Source organism: Nilaparvata lugens, chromosome 2, assembly GCF_014356525.2.
Source record: "Nilaparvata lugens isolate BPH chromosome 2, ASM1435652v1, whole genome shotgun sequence".
In the NCBI taxonomy this organism is placed as follows: Eukaryota; Metazoa; Arthropoda; class Insecta; order Hemiptera; family Delphacidae; genus Nilaparvata; species Nilaparvata lugens.
The window spans coordinates 27988780-28010077 of NC_052505.1; the positions used below are offsets into that span (position 1 = coordinate 27988780).

General features: G+C 34.3%; 2 protein-coding genes across 2 annotated transcripts in view; one reads left to right on the top strand and one right to left on the bottom strand.

Moving 5' to 3' along the window:
• The first annotated feature begins 124 nt into the window (after nucleotides 1–124).
• LOC111064259 (THO complex subunit 6 homolog) lies at nucleotides 125–16714 on the top strand. Its single transcript, XM_022351962.2, has 7 exons — nucleotides 125–459; nucleotides 1267–1488; nucleotides 2973–3146; nucleotides 4586–4748; nucleotides 12898–13063; nucleotides 15660–15733; nucleotides 16519–16714. Exons 1-7 carry the CDS (start codon nucleotides 356–358, stop codon nucleotides 16612–16614), a joined length of 999 nt encoding a protein of 332 aa, XP_022207654.1. The 5' UTR covers nucleotides 125–355; the 3' UTR covers nucleotides 16615–16714.
• Nucleotides 16715–17744: 1030 nt separating this feature from the next.
• The window catches only part of LOC111064242 (diphosphomevalonate decarboxylase), a 42629-nt gene continuing 39075 nt past the window's right edge, over nucleotides 17745–21298 (bottom strand). The window contains exons 6-8 of the mRNA XM_039420046.1: nucleotides 20656–20837; nucleotides 19983–20147; nucleotides 17745–19272 (exon numbers count right to left, since the gene is read on the bottom strand). Coding sequence (XP_039275980.1) covers nucleotides 19129–19272; nucleotides 19983–20147; nucleotides 20656–20837 — 491 coding nt within the window. The 3' untranslated portion in view covers nucleotides 17745–19128. The remainder of the gene's footprint in view (nucleotides 19273–19982; nucleotides 20148–20655; nucleotides 20838–21298) is intronic.

Consider the following 21298-nt stretch of genomic DNA (forward strand, 5'->3'; position numbering starts at 1 on the left):
ATCGCATTCAAAATTATTGATTGATTTAATTATTGATAGGATCTAATTATTGTTATCAATTCGTAGAAAATTGAGTAATGGGATTCATGGGATAATCACTTCAAACATTAATTTTGAATAAAATTAGGTATTTGCATTTGGCAGCACTGACGTAGTTTGTGGTTTCTGGTTTGTATTTGTAATAACCTAAAAATTCATCATTGTCTCTTTGTTTATTATCTGTGTTATTTTCTTTAATAAGCCGGTATTTATTTATTTATTTTCTCAATAAATCATCTCACTTATTACACCTGAATGCTAAATTTATTAAAGTTTTCATAATTTTAAAAGATTCAAGTCTCTCAGACAATTAACCATGGTTGATAGATGCTTTTACAATACTACACTATCACAGACGTTTTCACCGTGTGGTAATTATTTAGTTGCTGGGAATATTTATGGTCAAATAGCTGTTTTCGAGTAAGTTTTATTTTTTTATTTCAACTGTACGTTTAAGGTTTATTTCTTATACTGTCGTTACGATACGGTACTTATATAAGAATTATTCAATTCAATCATTCGGATGAATCCATTGACTGACTCCAATATCTTGGCAAATATTGGTATGATCGCTATTGACCTGAATTCGACAGCTCCTCTGGATCACCCTTCTTCAAAATAGGTAAAAGCCTCAATTTTATCAATTGATCAGGAAATACTGCAATATCCAGACAATCTTTGATCAATCTGCTCAGGGGGGCTGCTAACACCTCTATGACAACACTTAAAATGCAATATATATCGGGGCTTGGTGAGTTTTTATAACTATAGATTATAATTGTCTCGTATATAGTTTTTCCTAACATTGATATTGACTTTCAAGATGTTCCTTCCAGCCGGCTAGTCTCAGAAGGTCGTGGCAAGGATGTGAGGGTTGAACAGCTAGCTTGATTATCTGTCCCCTGACGAAATGTCCTAATAGGGGATGGGGTGAGCTCAAATCCAACCAACTTCAATTTCTAAGCTGTTTCTCTAAAGCTATTTTCTCCGAAAAAAGGGGATGAGTGGGGATGCATACCGTATCAGAAACACAAATCAAAATCCAAGATTTTCTTGCATCTTGGCTTTCCTTCCGTGGTCATAAAACACTTTGTGACACTATATGATTACTATAGATTACTCTAATGGTATATCATTCTTCCTTACAACCATTCAAACTATAATTTTGATGATGCTGAAATTTGCACTATTCATAAACATTATAACTTATTCATTTTAATTTCTCAGTTTGCAGAATGCCTTGGAACCAAATGAGCCAGCTAGCGAGCAGATTTCAAAACCACGTTATGTGTTCCAATCAGCGCGAGATAAGTCGGTCTCCAGTTTGGTTTCTAACAGCAAATTTCTGATTGTTGGAACTGTTGGTGAAGTCACTGGTTACGATTGGAAAAGCATAATCTCCAATAAAAATCCAAAAGTGGCTTGGTCCATACAGATTCCTACTTACAGGTATATATTTCTAAAATTGATGAAGTTTGCTTCCGTGATTTAATAAAAAATATCGTTAAAGTTGATGTAAAGTATCATAACACATTAATGAAAGTTCTGATTCGAGTAATCAATTGTTTAATTCAACAGTAATGATAGTGATTTCACTAGACTAAACAATACCGAACAATACAGAACTATACTATTAGACTAGAACTATACAGGAAAGTACCGTATACTACATTATTCACCGTACTATGTCGATCGACCCAGAGTATTAGAATAATCATGGCACTCCAACCTATATTTTAATTTTTCTAGTCCTCCAAACAGTTTTGTGTCAAAGGAGTCATATTTTTTATTTATATGGATGTTAGACCATATAAAACACACGTAAGACTATTGTCGTACAGTTTTGAAGCGCTTAAAAAAGGTTGCTAATTCAGACGATGCTACCGAATTGAAAACATTGGAGCTATATTTACTCTACTGGCTAACCACTTCCACTTTGATAGAATGTCTTTAAATTATTTCCATCAATTTGATAATTTTATATGCTAAGTTGCACAAATTTGAATCCTCATCTGCCCTTGCTATAATGATATTGTCATGACTGGCCGTTTTCACAATTATAATTGCCGTTCTCACACTTACCGATTGTCGGCCGACACTCAGAATGGTCCTCCGATTGACTAATTCTCACCAACAGCTGCTTCTCAGCCAATCGGAGGACAATTCTGGGTGACGGCCGACAGTGGCGTTTTCACTCTTAAACATTTTCAGCCGACACTTAGAATTATTGTCCTCTGGTTGACTAATTCTCACCAACAGATGCTTTTCAGCCGTCAATAGGGAAGGACTATTCAACGCAATAATAACGTATAATGATCATCGTATGACAATATTATCAATATTTAAAATGTTGCTAGCTTTTTAAAAACTCTCATATAAATATTTAAACAAAATAATAATTAATAGAACATATTATTTTATCACGTCAATGAATCAATCAGTATAAGATAGTCAAGTTTACTTTGTACAGGTGGGAGGACTTGCTTTGAGCTTACCTCATTCTAAATAAATTCATCACTTTGTGAAGACAAACAATGGAACGTTACTATGTTAAGAACAATAAACGTGGCTACTGCCAGCGGCCATTCAATGCTAAGAACAACAAACTAGGTAATTGTAAAGTCGAATAATAATGATACTAATAGAGCTAGAAAGGTACGTTTCGCTAATAGACTTGGCACTGGCATCACCTGACCTCACAGTGTCAGCCGACAATCGGTAAGTGTGAAAACGGCCAATGTCGTGAACTATATTCATATTATTTATTCACTCACTTTCATTTTTAGGGCTACTGAAATAATTGAAACAATAGAATATATCAAGCACCTTTTTATTTATCACAACACAACTAGTTTCAACCCTTCAAGAGCCATTTTCAAGTGTAAAAATTATCATACTTTATTTGAAGAGCTAATGAGTTTATTGGCTTGCAGAGATTCTCTGGAGAAATCGGACGTGAATTCGCTGGCGATTGTGGAGAACAGCGGCGACCAGACACTGGTGGCTGGCTGCGGCGACAAGAAGGTGCACCTCTTCAGTCTGCGCCAGGGCAAGCACACGCACAGCTTCGACGGACATGACAACTATGTGCATTCCGTATATGCATCGTGAGTACAACAAAAACAACATTATCAACATCATAAAACTCTCAAAATAAAAACAGCCTAAAGATGATATAGAATCTGTAATACTTAATTTTACAGAAAAACTTTCAGAAACTAAAATTTCTGTGTTTTTGAGTAGTTGTCAAATATGTGCATTTGTCCTATGCAGAATAGAATATTCTATTTGTGATTGTTCCCATGAAACATACAAAGAGGTTGGTATACAATCAATATATTAATTACAGTGTCAATGTGAATTGTGAACTTAAAAACCAGAAATATATCACTGCCAATTTAAATTGAAAAATAGCATGCCAAGCAATCCAGAAAGTTATTCAGTTTAAATGTTTATAATCGTCTCTTGAGAATTTAAATCACTCTAATTATTAGAGTATTTGCATTTGTCCTATGCATCCTGAGTGTTTAAAAACACTGTAAGATTGATTCGATTGAGTTATGTAAATAAAACCTGCGTGATTGACATAATAACTGTTGAATGTTCTATGTAAATTCATGTGTCAGAAAATTCTGAATTTATGAATGCATCAAATCCTTGAAATTCAGTGTTTTTGTATTACCAAAAATTGTTTATAAACTTGGACTATAGCTTTCAATGAATGACATTTTGTAAGTTACCTAATGTATAACATTGTGGCAAATAAATTGAATTTGAAAAGAAAAACTAATTTACCATTAAATTATGTAGATCTACATAGGACACAAGTATCCTATTTATTTACATGAAAATTCTTATTTATATACATAATCAACAGAAAATTAGAGGCATATTAAGCCTAAAGCTGTATCCTATACAAATTGTAAACATCTGAAGAAAATAAATTATTTGTTAACATTTTACAGTTATTTAAATTGACAATTCAATAGAATAGAAATTAAGAAAGTAGAGTAGATTAAATAAATAGTGAATATCATGAGTGACAAATCGTCGTCTGAGTGTTATCTATTTTACACTGAGCAATACAAGATAAGAGTTAAAATGAGAAAGTAAGGATTTGCTAAGAGGAATTAATAACACAAAAATAAAGATTCAAATTTAACTTACATAAAGTAAGAAACAATTCAACTCAATGCATAATATGAATACAAATCAACTTACAAAATAATTAATAAAATAAACGCAACACAAGAGATAGTTCATGTGTGCCCAACAAATTTTAGTTGTGTTGTGTGCATTGTTATGTTTTTTCGAAGTAGTATTGTGATATGTTGTGTTGAGATGAAATCAGTTCTGTTATGTTTTGTTTAGATCAAATTAGTATGTAGTGTTTTACTCAACTTGACACAACACACGGTTCCGTATCTAATTGTATATCGTATCCAATTGGATTCCATATCTAAATTGATGAAATTCATCTCTCTTTTATGCTATAATAATTACACTTGTAAGTGTAAGTATGGTGTGTACTTTGACTTTGTTGTAGTGGCTCGCAGATAGTGTCTAGTGGCGAGGACGGCAAAGTGTGCATGTGGGACTGGCGCCAGAGCTCGAGGACAGCGCAACTGGAGCCTCACACCAACCAGCAACTGGCCAGGCCGCATCTGGGCAAGTGGATTGGCGACGCCTGCTTCAATGATGACTGGCTGGTAGGCCTTACTCCATTTCATAAAATTCACTAACATTGTAATTCGGAAAGCTAATTTTCAGAAATAAAATAAAATGTATTCATCAAAAACAATTACATTAAAAATTAGAATACTATAACAATTATTACAATTAAAACAAATCACAAATTACATTTAACAAATTGAGTAACAGATGTTTGTGTTGAAAACTTCATTAAGGCCGGGTTTCACCAGGAACTAAACTTTTCGTTAGAGGAAGCGTAAACTCCAATTAGCCCTTAACTGACAAAATCGGGTTTCACCACACTCCGTTAGAGCTAATGAGCTGTTATAGAGTTAACCGGCCAAATTTGGCCAGTCAACATCTCTAATCTGTCGTTAAGAAAAAATGGCGGCGTTCTGTTTACTGTCTTGTTGAAAGTAGTTTGTTGAGGTTATGTTTAATTATTTATTCCTGGCTTTTACGAATATTTTATACTAGTAGTTCTGTGAACAGTAGACCTCACGCAGTATTCTCATCCACAAGTACCTGATTGAAACTATAGACCTTATGGAAATACAGCAATAGACTGGCTTCTCCACACATCTGTGTAATCACTTGTCAGCTGATTTATGATGAATAATTCTATAGTCTGATTTTCACTCTAATATTATTGGCGTATGAAGGAGGCTCCTTTTTCCTTTTATATCATCCTTGTAATGCAAAATTTCCAAAAACCTTGTATTTACGTCGACGCGCAATTAAAAAAGGAACACTCCAGGCAAATTTCATGAAAATCTATTACCGCGTTTCGCCGTAAATGCGCAACATAAAAACATATAAACATTTAAACATTAAGAGAAATGCCAAACCGTCGACTTGAATCTTAGACCTCACTTCGCTCGGTCAATTATATTTATCATTTTATATTCTTGTTTCAATATGGAAAGGCCAAATGCTAGAAGAAGAGTCTTCAAATTGGCATTTGAGAGCTAGACCTAGATGGATAAGAGAAAGGGTTCATGATTTTTATAATTTGGACGAAATCTACTAATTTTTAATAAGATTGACAAGATGCGTTCTTTCACTGTTCATGAATGTTGGGTCCCTTCTTCTTTTGATAGCTTTAGGCAACACAACATTGACAGAATATCTAGAAGACATCCTGTGAAATTTGAAGTTTTACTTATAAAAAAACAATCTATAGAACAATTATTAAAACACTACAACCTAAATTAAATTTCATAATCAAATCAATTTATTCCTCTTTATAAATACACATTACAAAAAATTATAGAAAGCATTATAGGTAATTTTCTTCACATGGGCTATGATGCCTGTGTGCGAAGAAGAGTCCGAATCACTTAATATATTCATTTTAATTCAGAGGAGGAAACAAGAGGAAAACTAACTAAAGAGAGAGAGAGAGAGAGAGAAAATGGAAGAAGGGAAGAGAAGGGGGAACAAAGAGAGAGTAATAGGGAGACAGATAGATAGAAAGAGAGAGATAGTAAGAAGAAAGTACAAAATAGAAAAGTTTTAATTTGTGTCGAGGATCATCCATCAGGGCCGCCAGGCAAGCACATGCCAGAGACGGACATAGCAAATTAAAAACAGATTATTATTTTGAAAAAACCTTCTAGAAATGGTAAACAGACCGCAATAACATCTCCGATGTATCTCTACTCTGTTGGAACAGCCAAGAGAGCAACATTTTCTTGTACGCGGCATTACTGTATGTGTTAAAGATGGACAACTGAACAGGCATGTTGCAACACAAGCGATGAGCAATATAATAGGGGCATCGGGATGAGGCCAGACTCGTCAATCTAGGCATCCTTATGTTGCTAATGTTAGAGGTACGTGTGAAATGGTCATGATTTGATAAAATTATATTTAAACTTTCCCTTCTTTTTTGCATATGCACAAGTAGTGCCTTGATAAAAAGCTGTCGAATATCCAAAACTTGAAACTCCATGAAAAGCTGATCAGTAGGATAACGTCTTGGATGGCCTGTCGCAGCCTTGATAACTGCCTTCTGCACAATCAGCAGCGGCTTCAAGACGTTCATAAAGGCACCTCCCCATACAACAATACCACTGTGGAGCAGTGCCTGAACATAAGCAAAGTATGCCAATCTTATAATAGAAGGATCTAGCAGGGAGTTTAACTTTTTAAATAAATATATTTTTTTCTGAGCTTTTGCTTTAGGTGCGTTGTGTGCTTATCCCATCTTAGATTCTTATCAAAGTATACACCAAGGTATCTATACTCAGAGACTTGCTCCAGCTCCTGACAATTGCATGTAGTAAGATCCGGACATGTATGAATAATAATAGACAATCCATCCCTTATATTAACATTATGATTACTGAGTTGCAGAGGCATTACTTTTGTTTTGTTTGTATTTAAGGTCAAGGAGTTTTGATCAAACCATTTTTTCAGGGTGTTAAGGCCCTCATTAGCTCTCCTATAAGCACCATTCCATGCCTTCAAACAGTACAGCTGCATCGTCTGCAAAAAGGAACATTTATCCCCTGGATTCTACCTTCACTATATTATTTATATAAATAAGAAACAGAAGGGGACCGAGTGTGCTGCCCTGTACTACCCCGTAGTGTACAGTAGCCATTGAGCTTTCAATGTTCAACACTCTAACCACCTGTTTGCGGTTAGTGAGGTAATCTGTGAACCAATCCAGGGGAATGCCACGTACCCCGAAATGCTCCAGCTTCTTGAACAGTGCTCTTCTATCAATGGAGTCAAACGCTTTCGCCAGATCAAGGAAAGCAGCGACCAGGCAGTTGCCCCGAGACAAACTATTGAAGGCAGATGTTGCGAAGTCAAATAAGGCCTCATTAACACCGACCCCCTCCCTGAATCCATACTGCTCTGGAGCTATAATTTTGTGAGCTTCAAGAAAGTTACTCAGCTGTACCCTCATCACCCTTTCCAAGATTTTAGAGAAAACAGAAATGAGTGATATAGGTCTGAAATTTGGGTATGCATTCTTATCTCCACCCTTGTGTATGGGAATGACAGTTGCTACTTTCAAGGCCCTTGGAAAAACGCCTCGTCTCATGCTATTATTGATTATGTGAGCTAAAGGTTTAGCAAAGTATTCAACATTATTCTTAACTAGAAACGCTGCAACACCATCAAATCCAGGGCAGAGTCATCCTTCATGGAAAGGATTATTGAAGTAATTTCCGCCTCTGTTACAGCTTGGAAAAAGAAAGTATTTGGATTGGAAAAATCTTCATCTGCTACAATCCTTTCACCACCCGAATTCCGAGCTGCAGCTAGATTATACCCTACCTTGGAGTAATAGTTATTGAAATTGTCTGTCACTTGCTTAATGCTATCCATATTATTGTAATTCTGGGTAAAAACTGAAATTGGAAAATCATTAGTTTTTTTTTGTCTTCCTGCCAGTTCATTTACTACTCTCCATAATGTTTTGGGGTTATTTGTATTCTCAGCTATAAGGTTACTATAGTATTGTTTTTTGGTTGCATGGATTAAATTAGAAAGTCTGTTCCGGTAATTTTTATAATGTATTTTCAAGACTGTGTTAAAGGGTTCATTCTTCAATCGTTTCCCCAATCTGTCTCTCTCACGTATTGAACGCACAAGAGCAGGAGTTATTCACAGTTTTATGACTCTTGTTCTACTAGTATGATTAATTGGTGTGTATTTTGCTTCATTTAGATTTTTTTCAACTATTTCCATAAAGTTATCAGAACTTATATTGGTATCATATTCATTGATTACAGTTTGCCATGTTTCATTTCTTATTTTGTTAGCAAAAATTCTAAAATTGATCTTGCGGAATGGAGAGATAATAAGCAGAGGAGCCGGGTCTCTGTTTCCGGAGGGTACTGTAGGCCAATAACAGTTGCGTAATGATCAGTAATATGAGACGTGAGTATGGCTGCTCTAATGACAGGAGCTTCCATCGGTCTTACAAACGCATGATCGAGACAAGAACTGGTTGTAGGAGAGACGCTTATGGGAGAATTGATACAGTTAACAAAACCGCTCCCAACCAAAAAATTAAGATACTCGTCGCGTTCATAAATTGTATTATTATCAATGAGGTCCAGGTTAATATCACCTGTCATTATATATATAGTGTTCTCCTCGGAAACCTCGTAGTAGTTTCTTAGACTGTGAAGGAAATCACCGAAGTTAGACCTAGGGCTCCGATAAACGGTTAGAAGTTTCACATTCTTTCTATTGAATTTTAACTTTACCTCCAGACAATTGGCACCGCCAATTTCAAGATCCCTACAATCAGTCATTATATCCTTCCTAGTGTAAACTACAATTCCATCACTTCTATTAGAATAAACTGTTGTGCAAACAGCCTCATACCCATCTATTGGAATTAGATTATTGTCATCCCGCAACCAAGCCTCCGTCAGCACTATCATATCTGGCTTATAATGGAATTCGCTTAGCATTAAAAGTGTCTCATCGAAGTTTCTATTGTATGATCGAATATTCATATGGAATATTTTCAGAAAGGGGGCAGGACAATCATCGCGAAAAACGTTCTCCACCTCCAGCGGGCACCCACAGACTACCGACTCCACAGACAGAAGATCCTCAACTCTATCATCTAAATCAAAGTTCATATGAGCAAAGAAGAAGAAGAAAGAAGAAAGAAAGAGATATAATAAAGAGAGAAGGATAAATCATACAACTAAAAAAAACTGCACTATAATTATTATTATTAATTAGGTACTAAAATTTGTAGGCTAATCTCCACTCAAGTTGATGAACAAAACTTGTGGTTTCGGAATCTAGTTGGATTTTCTAGGTTAGGTTCTACATGTGTCATGGCGGCGCACTGCCACCCTGATCCACTCTAATCTGTCGTTTCGTAACGTAACATTAGTTTACGTTGGTGAAATCAAATTTCTTAATATTTCGTTAAAGTCATCAGTTAGTGTTAATTGGAGATTACTAAGCAAAGCGTTAACTATATAATGTTATACTTTAAATATAATGTTTATACTTTAATATGATTATTTGGAGTACTCGGTAATAAAAGACTGTAAGACACTTGATTCTTTATTGACTTATTACTTTTAACTCACAAAAAAAGACTTTACAAAACTAGACCGCCCGACTGGCTTAATACAAAGACTTCACTCCATTACTTTTCTGACGTCATGAGCAGGATGCCCAACACATTTGGTGAAACTCGCCTTAGAGATTAGAAACTCTTAGGCACTTCCTCTCAAGGTGAAAACATAATAAACTATAAAGTAGAGCGCATCAGAGAAGGTAGCAGAGAGTGTTAAAATAGTAGTTCTATGATCAGTAGACATCTACTCGCGCAGTTATAAACTACAGCTTCTAATACTGTCCATCAGAGTGAATGCTGTCCTGTCCTGTCGTGTCGGCAAGATATCAGTGTGTAAACGGCTAATAGCTGTTTGGGTTGCTGTATCGACAATGCTAATAATTTGTTGTAAACAACTATGCTAGTATCATCAAAAGCTTACCGATTTCAAAACAGAGAAAAGTCGGGGATAATACTATGCTACTTCGAGTTATAAATTTCATGCATTTAAAAATACACTGGACAGCTGATTTATCATGAATAATTCTATATTCAGATTTTTACGGTAATATTGACGTATGAAGGAGACTCCTTTTCTTTTTATATCATCCTTAAAATGCAAAATTTCAAAAAAACTTGTGATCGACGCAAAATTCAAAAATTTCCTTTACCTGCCAAATTTTATAAATCTATTGCCGTGTATTGCCAAAAATACATTACTTACATAAATAGATATATACTTTTCCTACAGTTACCTTGAAAAGTGACATCCGCTTCCGCTTGAAAAGTGACATTGCGGATTCCTGCACTGATCACAGAACGCAAGATTCACTTTTCCGCTCTAGTGCGGGAAAAAATTTTTCTGCACTCCAGATTTGCAACATAGCAACACAAAATAGTTGGTGGGTTATATGGAGGATTAGTGCACAAAAACAAAAATCAAGTTGGTAAAAATGACTGTGGTTAGATTAGAATCATTTCAATGGCTACCCTACATTTATGATAAAATCCCAATCTAGAAATCCAAAACAAGAATAATGTTCATCTAAATCATAATTAAATAATCATCATTTACGAATTCTCATCATTAAATAATAAATAATAGTTCTTTTCTATTGCTAATTATTATTTCAACTCCAAGAAATGAGAAAAGTAGCAAATATACATTATAAAATTCGAATACCGTTCGATATTCATATAAATAAAAATAATAAAAAACATAACAATACTACACTAAATAATATTCTCTGTTGTCTATGTTATTTTTATAAATATTTTTCAGTTTACTTTGAGCATTTTTCTCGTTGATTTGAGCAAAAGTCTAAATTTCTGAATCGTGTTTCAGTAATTTTTAGATGGATGAAACAAACTTAGGTACGATTCTTCCCGCTAGGTCACGCGCTTGTCGGTTCAGCCATCTTGTTGTGTTCAGTCATCTTGCATCTCGGTTCAGCCAACAAGCTGTTGGCGTGTATTTTGAATGTGAAGTTTTTGTTCCATCTGCATTTTTTCTTATTCTTGAATGAATAAAAATGAGAACTTTGGCTGAGAATTTTCAACTTCAATTGGATTATTAATTTTTAAATGAATTGAAGTTGCTATTAATAACAGCATCACACACACACACACATAAACATTTGATGGATTTCAGCCATCATTTTACCCATAATCATTCAATCAACCACTCCTCATATTCAATGGTAACTGTAGGAAAAATTAAATGTGAAATACGTGCGCAAAGTTCCTCTGCTGCACTCAAGAAGCCATTCCGCCCTCGCCTACGGCTCGGGCGTAAACGTTTCTTTCGGTGCAGCAAACTGTCACTTTGCGCAATAGTTGCACAAATAACTATAAAAATACTCTTAGTAACCTTTTCTGATACACTCTGACTTCGCCGCACCACTATGTTTTGACCGATATTCTGGAAGGCAACAATTTTAGTCAGATGATTGACTTATAAAAGTGATATTTCTCAGGAGAAAACTTCTGAATTAGAAGAGATTTTCTGAACGAATACTTCTTCCAACAAACAGGTACAGCAGACCCAAATTGATCTTTAATCCTATCTGTCTGTCTGTTCAGCAGATTAAGGGTAACCGTCCACTGGAATCGTATTCAACCGATCCGTTCGGCCTTTGGATCGGTCGAATCTGCCGGCCGTCGACTCGGCCGAATACGGTTGTCCATTGGAACCGTTTTCGTCTGACCAATTCAGTAGTTGGCTGGTTGCCAGAAAGTGAAGTGGCAAGCTACTCGTAGTTAGCAAAAATGATTCTTTGTGTGTTTACAAAGTCTGTAAGATTTCATCCATCGAATAGATTTCGATGAGATTATGCTACTTGAAAGCAAAGTTTGTAGACAGTCTACTAACGTTGACTTGAAAGTACCTACTAATTATTAATTATTCATTTATCTATCTATTCATTTATTTATTACATTCCACAATCACAATATCAATATTATTATAACACAATTATTTCCACTTTCTAATTCAGTTTTTCTTCTCTTAGTTATTTGTTGTTAGACACAAAAAACTCATAATTTCCCTAACACATTAAAATAACTGATTAAATTCACAGGTAACTAAATATCAAAATCTTAAAAACTTAAAATGATATTGTATGATGACTTTGGAGGGTTATTTTAGGATGAACGCTATGACACAATTATAGAGTATGATGATGTGTTGAATTTTCAGTCATTGCAATAGAATAATGCTTGTAAAGCATCTTTGACACAGAACAACTTCAAAAAACAAATAAGACTGTGGAAAAATTTTAGGTCAGGAACACTAGTTGTTGTCTCGACTAGTTAGTTCGGCCGGATAGAGCCGGAAAATCCCATTTAATTCGGATCAAAAAATTTATCAGCCTGAGACGGCCGTGCACGGCCGTATGAATCTGTTGCAATGGACGAGCACCTTTTTTGGGGGATCGTTCGGACGAGTTCGGTAGTTTTCGGCCGATGCTAGTTTGGATCAAATCGGTTCCAGTGGATGGCCCACCCTATAGTCCATGCGGGGAAATATTTTCTTTTTATTATATTTTGTTTGGTTAATAGTGTTTCTATTTTGGGAATGGAGAATTGAATTTCAAATAATTTTGTTGATTTTGTAGGTGTGCGGTGGAGGTCCCTACCTGTCGCTGTGGCACCTGCGCTCAATGGACCTGATGAACCGGTTTGCCAACGTGGAGGATAGCGGCATTCATGTGGTCAGGCTGTGTGATGACCGCATCTTGGCCGGGGGAACTTCGCCCTACTTCTATCATCTCTCTTTCTCAGGTAAGTCTTCTCTCTTATCATCTATCTTACCCAAATTTAGTTTTTTTATTTTTGAAAAAGTATTCAGTATCATAGAGATAGAATGCTTCTATAGTGACCATTGCTTCCAATTACTGTTGAAAGTTTCAAGTAGTCTCACTACTATAAGGAAATATAGCGTATAGTCCACCTACTTTGGTGTGTTAGTAGTGTCATGGATAAGGAAATAATACAATGATGCATCTAATTAACTCAATGCAACTTTTGCAATTTGAACTAACTATTTCTTTCAATTTTCCATTGTTTACAACTCGGGCTGACCAGTTGACAGCACTATTCCACAACATTGCCATTCGTCCTAGAGCATGTCATTTGATTAGATGAGGCTGTGGTTAACTGCGCGGATAATTGGATACTCTGGGTAACTGCACGATGTCCTCTGTTCATGCAACTACTAGTTGAATAATACAGAATGTCCCAAAAGTAAAGTGCCAAACTTCGGGAATAGGTTCTAAGGGTCAAAACAAAGAGAAAATGTGGAATACATTTTTTTCCTAAAACGCTTTGTTTACGAGATATTCGCCATTTTGTATTTTTAACAAAATAATTTTTATCTTCAAAGTTTTCCAACCGATCGCTATAGAAATCGGTAGGTATGTTCTAATAAGAGAGATGAACTGTAGAAAAAATATTCAACTTTGTCCAATTCGAAAATTCAAAATGGTGGTCATTTTAAACTTTCAATCCAAAATTGCGGGAGAACGGCGATAGATAGAGAAATTTACGAAAAACAAATTTTTTCAGGAAATTTTATTTACAATCAGTCAAGACCAAAAAAATGAGAATCGGACAAAGCATAAAAGAGATACAATGAAATGTGTGTTACAAGGCAGCAAAACATCAATTCATTTTAAATAGCAAGGAAACCTACCAATCAAATCATGATTTTCTTGTGTTTGGATAGAAAAAATTATTTTGTTAAAAATACAAAATGGCGAATATCTCGTAAACTAAGCGATTTAGGAAAAAAAATATTCCACATTTTCTCTTTGTTTTGACCCTTAGAACCTATTCCCGAAGTTTGGCACTTTACTTTTGGGACACTCTGTATTTTGAATAGTGAAACCACTCCCGTAGTCTTCACCAGATCCATTAATTTCCCGCTTCATAAGAAAGGGGATAACTTAATTATTGTCTTTAATTAGGAAGCTATAAGTTTTGTTAATTCTTCTGCTAAAGTGGTTGTATAAGAGAGTAAAAAAAATGTATAGAAAGGAGACAAGTAATGGGTGAGAGTTTGGCAGAGCTTAAAAGAGGGTACGAACTAAAAGTTATTTTTGGTTATTTCTAGTAAATTGAATAACCATCTTAAAAATTGATATTTTCAGATTTTTTTTTTTTGTTTTACTAGATCAACAATACCATGAAGAATCCATCCTCTAAATCTCATGGATTTATATCTTACCGAATTTGAAATGTTCTGTCCCAAAAATTTAATCTTTAGGCGTTCATATCTCAAAAAGTAATGATCAGGAAAAAAAAATTTCTGCGTTTGATAGAGTTAAAAATTTTTTCCTGAGAAAACTTTTTCATTTTGATAGCTTGTTGATATACAAATCGAAAAACTTTGAAAAATATCACGAGTATAGAGTTTATTTTTAGCCTTTGCACAGCCTTAAACAATAAAATCATGCTTTATAGTACAGTTATTTAATTTAAGTTCATAATATTATGATTAGCAGTAAGAGATTCTAGTGAAAGTATCACTTTATCATATTTTTATTTAGTAGGTTAGGTTCGATAAAATTTGCTCATTAGTCTCATCACTAGATAGCAATAGTAAAAAAAACATGATTCTTAATTGATTCAAAAGCTGCGTTTGATAGAGTTAAGCTTTTTTTACAAAATGAATAATGTTAGACTATCGAATAAATGAATACAGATGATAAAGAGCCTCTACAACTATACAAACTGTCCAGTGTGGTGTGAAGGAGGAGGAAAAATAAAGATCCAATATTGAAAACGGAGGCAAGCAGAGTGACTTGATCCGCCTTAATTATTCCTGATTTCTGTGCATGACATGTGAAAATATAGAGGGAGTCTTGTACATAGATGGAATTTAAAAAAATATTTTAGGATTGTGGCACGTGCTTGCTAGATCTCACGGCATGCTGCTCTTTGTTTAAAGGCGGATAACGTATTGTCTTTAATTAGAAAGCTATAACTTTATACATCAATGTATGTTGTGAGGGAGAAAGAACTTCCTTTCATATACAGTGGTCAACAACATTTAGCTATGGAACTAGACAAAACCACAACTTTCTTGTCCCAAAGGTGCGGCTGGAAAAATCCATAACAAGTTTCCCAGTGACTTGGATAAGTTTTCAATAAATTACCTCTTGGTGTGAGAGGGATTCTCTGAGCATGTTGACATTGTCTATACATGTAATTGTTGATGATGAGAATATTCTATTGATTAATACTAGAATACTGTTTTATATGGTATTATTGTGGTTCAATTCTAAACTAAATACTAGAAATAACTCTGAAAAATTGCTCTTGTGTGATAAAATTTGATTTAGTGCATTGTGAATTTTTATACATTCTGAATTTTCAGGTGAAATTTTCACTCAATTGGAGACGTCCTCACTTACCGTCTACTCTGCTATCTTCGAGGAGAAACCATTCCATGTGAGTATTGGTTTTAAATGTTCAATGTCAAGAATTACTTGGGATCACCTGTGATAGAACCAGTTTTTTCGGCTACTAACCATAAGTTACAATTTTTTCAACCACTCATTTTTAATGTGCTGATATACAATTGTCTGTATAACACGGTACATATACCCTGGTCGCTTGTCTGCAACAAGCAGAAACAAATCTAAATAAAGTAGTTTATTGCTGAAAAAAACATGAAAAATATTCATGTTCATTCAGAATATTTAATCAAATATGGTCACATTTATGTTTCTCAAGTCAATAACTGTTTAGACGTTCTGTTCATCGTTTCTAGATCTACTCTTGGGAAACACTAGGCTGTTTAGTGGGTATGCACTCAGTATTGAGGTATTGAGAATGTTGCTAAGTTGGGGATGCACGACAATGTCAAACGGCCCTACATGGCTTGGCTCTTAACAGAGGGATAGACAGTCCCGCATATGGTGGAATAAGCTTTTTAAGCTTATGTATGTGCGTAAATTAATGCATTCTGACTTCCTTTTTGGAAAAATGACTTGCTTTCTATTAATGATAAATGTGATTATGATAATAAAAAACTATCTTTGCAGAATCAATACCTATCTAATATAATATTTGATTATATTAGTTGGTATTGTCAGAATACACCTCTGTGACCGATACAATTGGCGTTAAGTTTAAATAGATGCAAATCTTATGACTCATAAATACTTATATTCAAGTTTTGTACCAAGAACTGAATTTAAATAACTGATTCCTCATTTTTCAATATTTTTCAGGTAACGTGCTTGGCAGGATCAAGCCCTCACATTGATTTGTGTACAAACTTCAAGTATAGGGACCAAATTTTGACTTTCGAAGATCCCAAGTCATAAGGCTCTGCTTTTACAAAATAATTTTTCTGTTTGAAAGTTATCAATATTATTAAATATGATATTCTAATGTGACTGAACTTCATTTTGTGACATTGTACTTTATAGCAAGAGATTAGTTATAGCTTAAAATTCATTTCCTGTTTTTACATTTAGACTTAATTGTATGCTACATTCACATACAATTATACAAATTTGTATTCTGTGTCTATGATATTAATTACCATTAAATGTAATATTTGTCCTTTTTTGTATTTAATGTATCCGTGTAGGAATTATCATTATTTATTCTGTTATAAATTATTTATATATGTAAATTATATTTTGAATAACAATGTATTTATTAAATTATATATTTCATTGTTCCTTGCTGATCAGTTTTCTGAAATTAATAGGAAATAATTCATTCTGTTGGGTTCAAAACCTTTATAATAAATTCAATATTTGGAATTTCTATCAAGGTATCTTCTCATTTCTTTACCCACCACTTATATAATATGCAGTTATGAATTAATACGCAATAGAAATTAATTAATTACAGTATCATCATATTATGATGATATATTGAATATATAGGCCTAGATGATGTTATGTTGGTATTTTGTTCTATAAGACGCGCATTACAACTTTCTTCTATATAAACAGAATTACTAAAAAAGACTAATCGGATTTTAAAAACTCATAATTATTACCAAAGTACTCATCCGAAATAAATAATATTCATAGGAAATAGGAAATTCCAAATTTCTTTTTACAAGTACTTTGGACCCCTATTAGATTAGGCAGCAAGGACGCGCAGTCAGCCAGGCAAGCAGTCGCTCACAAAGTAAAAAAACTTTGGAGTTTTTTCATTCCAATGAAATAGAAATTATTCATTTCGAATGAGAACTTCGGTTATTATTCATTTTTTAAATCCGTTGTAGCCATGAATCTCTTGTAGTACCTTAACCCTGTCTTCTACTATCTACTTACAGTACGCTTCAATTTAGTTGGCAGTGCTAAGAGAATAGAAACTGCTGATACGTTATGAATCTTGAGCCATACTATATATAATTATATTCCAATAACATAAATCATTGAATGGAATCTATAGATTTATATCAAATGGTTCTAGAATGAATAATAAACAACTATTTTTGAAAACAAATGTTTTATTATAAACGTATAAAATTTTAGTACAATAATGTTCAATAAAACAATATTCTAAGAGATTACAATCATTACACAACTGATACAAAATTTTGATTATTAAAAAAAAAACTCAGTTTGGATATGTAGAGATGAAACATACCGTACGATAAATTAGTGTATAACAGCAATAACAAATTATTTCTGTCGTTTTCTCACAACTTGGTTGGGAACCCATCTAAGTTAAGCCCCTCATGTTCCAGGTTCCACGTAAAGTAGCAAGTTTTTTTAACTTGGTTAACAAAATTTGATTTATAAAGAGTGAATAAAGCAAAAATGAAAGTCTGCTAACTCTATGTTACGTTTGATTAAAATTAATTAATATATTTTTTATCAATCAGAACAAGGATAAAAATTAATTAGAATAATAACGTTAATAAATTATAATAGTAAAGCTATATAGATTAGGCTACGTTATGAAACTATCAATACAGTATTCGATCATTAAATTTGTATAAATTGAGTTAAAATTATTGTCTTATGTCTTTGAATTTTCTTGAATCACTTCAATAATAGTAATTCTGTCTTCAGAATCTTTCTCTTGAAGCTAATAACCTGATATTGATACTTTCCTCACATTACATGAAGTTTATTTACTTAATATGGCTATCATGTTATTATATTTTATTTCAGCTAGTTCTACAAAATCTCTATTAGCAATGGAAATTACAACTATTGTAATATATTAAATACAGGCTACAATTTGGCTAACTAGGAATTGAGTCAACAATTACCAAAGTACTCATAACTTATTCCATTTGGAAAAATATTTGTTACATCATTTCAAGAATACATTACTAATGAAGCAGCTTCTAAAATGAAATGAATCTTAATAAGATTCACATAGAGCGGCAAGACGTGAGTGAGTTCCGCGTTCTTGGAAACTGAAATTGATTATTAGTACGAAAGAGAGATACAGACTGAAGCTACAGATACTGTTCTCTGATAGTATTTTGTTTTTCATAAATTCATCTATCTTTAAATTAGAAATCCAACTAGACCGCCATCAATTTGACCATTTAAAGAACGCGGAACTCGGTACGCCTCTATGCTTTCTATACAAATCCTAAAGTAGTTCTTCCATTAGTAGCATTCCAATCCTACCTTTTAATCATTTTAATACTTTGGTATTTAACTACAAAATTACTGCGATTTAGATTAATAATCGATATTATAATTCATATTCACTTCTTGAAATTCATTCTCCAATGCATAGGTGTTGTTTCTCACTCATATTGAAAAAAAATGTATTTTAATATTTTCAATTTTGTAGATTACCTAATAATTGAGCTTTGGAAGACTAATTATCATAATAACATATTCTCCTAGTTAAATAAAACACTTTGGTAACCCGTCTGGCATGAGTAAATGCTCATTTTCATCATTCAGCACTTGAGGTCCATCTCCTACTTTGGTGTGTATTATATACTTCAATTGACCTTTCTCGTGGGGTGTACCGACTGGCTGAATGTCCTGTAAAAACCAATGTAGATTTTATTAAATATGCATTTAATAAAATTGTAGTTCTAATATTTTTAGTAGTTGTGTCTTTGCGAATAAACGTGAGACAACTCAGGATACTGTTAATTTTGTCAATGTGTGAACACTGCGATAAGAATCGATAGTATTATTTTTATGCACAACTGGACACATTCATAAGAAAACAAGTATTCTTCCGTAGTTTTTTTTTCATTTTTATTGCGGTTGATGCCCATAGAGTTTTTAGCTTGTGCGTGGGTGATTTGACGAGATGATCTAACGTCTATGTCTACCGGCGGGATTCGAACCCACGACCAGGTAGAGCTAGCAGAGTGAAGGTTTCAGGGTTCAGTGTTTCATCATGTTCCATCATGCATGGTTTGTCATCAGCGTGAGGCTTCTAACATAAAATAAACAACCAATAACAACAAATAAACAACTGGAAAATTACAAATAGTAATGATAGGATAATAATTTATCCTCAAATAGAGCAGCGAAGAAAAATAAGTAACAAGAAATCGGAAATACAAAAACCTAACCTCAAAAGTTTTGCTCGAAGGCTTTTGTTGTGATGACGCAACAATGTACGGTGACATGTGTATCATGCACGTTCTACCGTTAGTCGTCCCAACTAACCTGGCCAGCAGTCGTCGAATCATTACGCATTAACAAAACCCCACTCTTCTCTTAAGAGCATCACTGACCTTATGCAACTGCACCTGCTCAAAGACAGGAATGCCGCGTACATAGTTGGCAGCACTGTTCTCGGTAGGCGGGAAAAGGTGCCTGAGATGAGCGATGACGTCATCAACGTCCTGCTCCAATAGGAAGAGGCACGCGTTGGGGCCTGCGTCGAATGTGTACGCCAACTGTTAACAGAGACAAACATGCGAAATGGAGAAAACATATGACATTCATGTTCGGTGTTCAAGTATAGTTGGTTTACAATGAGATATGCAATGAAAATTATTATTTTTACATGAATTACAACTATGTACTATAGATGGTGCTGGCGATCGAAAATTGTCAACAATGCCGCCCTATTATCTCCACTGACTTTATAACGTGAACATAATTATTTTTGATTGCAATGAGATCTTATTATTCTCTTGATCACGTTGAACTAGCGGTCCCGGCCAATCGCCAATTGCTTCCCAAAATAAATAGTTTTCTTGGCTCAGTTTCTTCAATTTAATCTGACTGCCTTCAAACCTTTGTCTTTAAATGCACCTGAATTTAATTTGGTTCGCCTATGCTGAGATTCTCTTTGAATAAATCACATTCTTGAATGAAAATGCCATGCTTTATTGATATCATAAGAAATGAGATAGTTTTTGAATGTATGACTTTTAATATTATTACTTGTCTTCTAATCACCTTGACTTGATTGGCCATCTGGTTGTACTTGTGCACAAAATCGACAATGGCGTGAGATGTCTCGTTCATGTAGACAATGGGAGGATAGGTGTCCAGGCAGACTGCGTGGAACTGATTGCTGTCCTGCATTGTCACTGCCCCGAATGTCGCGAAGTCTCTGTCGCTGATCGCCTGTGCAAATCAACCAATCAGTCAGTTAAAAGTCAATTAATCAGTCAATCAATCAGTTAATCAACCGATTAATCAGTTGAACATTTTAAATCTTAAATATATTATTTCTATGGTGAGAATCACCTCAAACTGTCAGCATCGGTTGAATGGAATGCATTGATGATATTTACAAGGAATGCTGACAGATTGAGAAGAAGAATCTCAATATCTCTTGAAATCAATAACTCTCAATATCCACTCGAAAGGTGCTTCCAAAGTTCAAAAATTCCTATTAAGGCGAACGCACACAGCAATGTTTGCCAGCAGACTTATACAGAGGATATGAAAAAAAATCAAAAACCCGCATGCAGACAGACTTATGTCTGTGTGCGTTGCAACATTCGAGCACCTGGGGAGAGATTCTTCATTTGTATTGTCTGCTGTTGTCCGTCTGTGCTGTCCATCTGTGCATCTGTTGCTCTAATATCAGTCT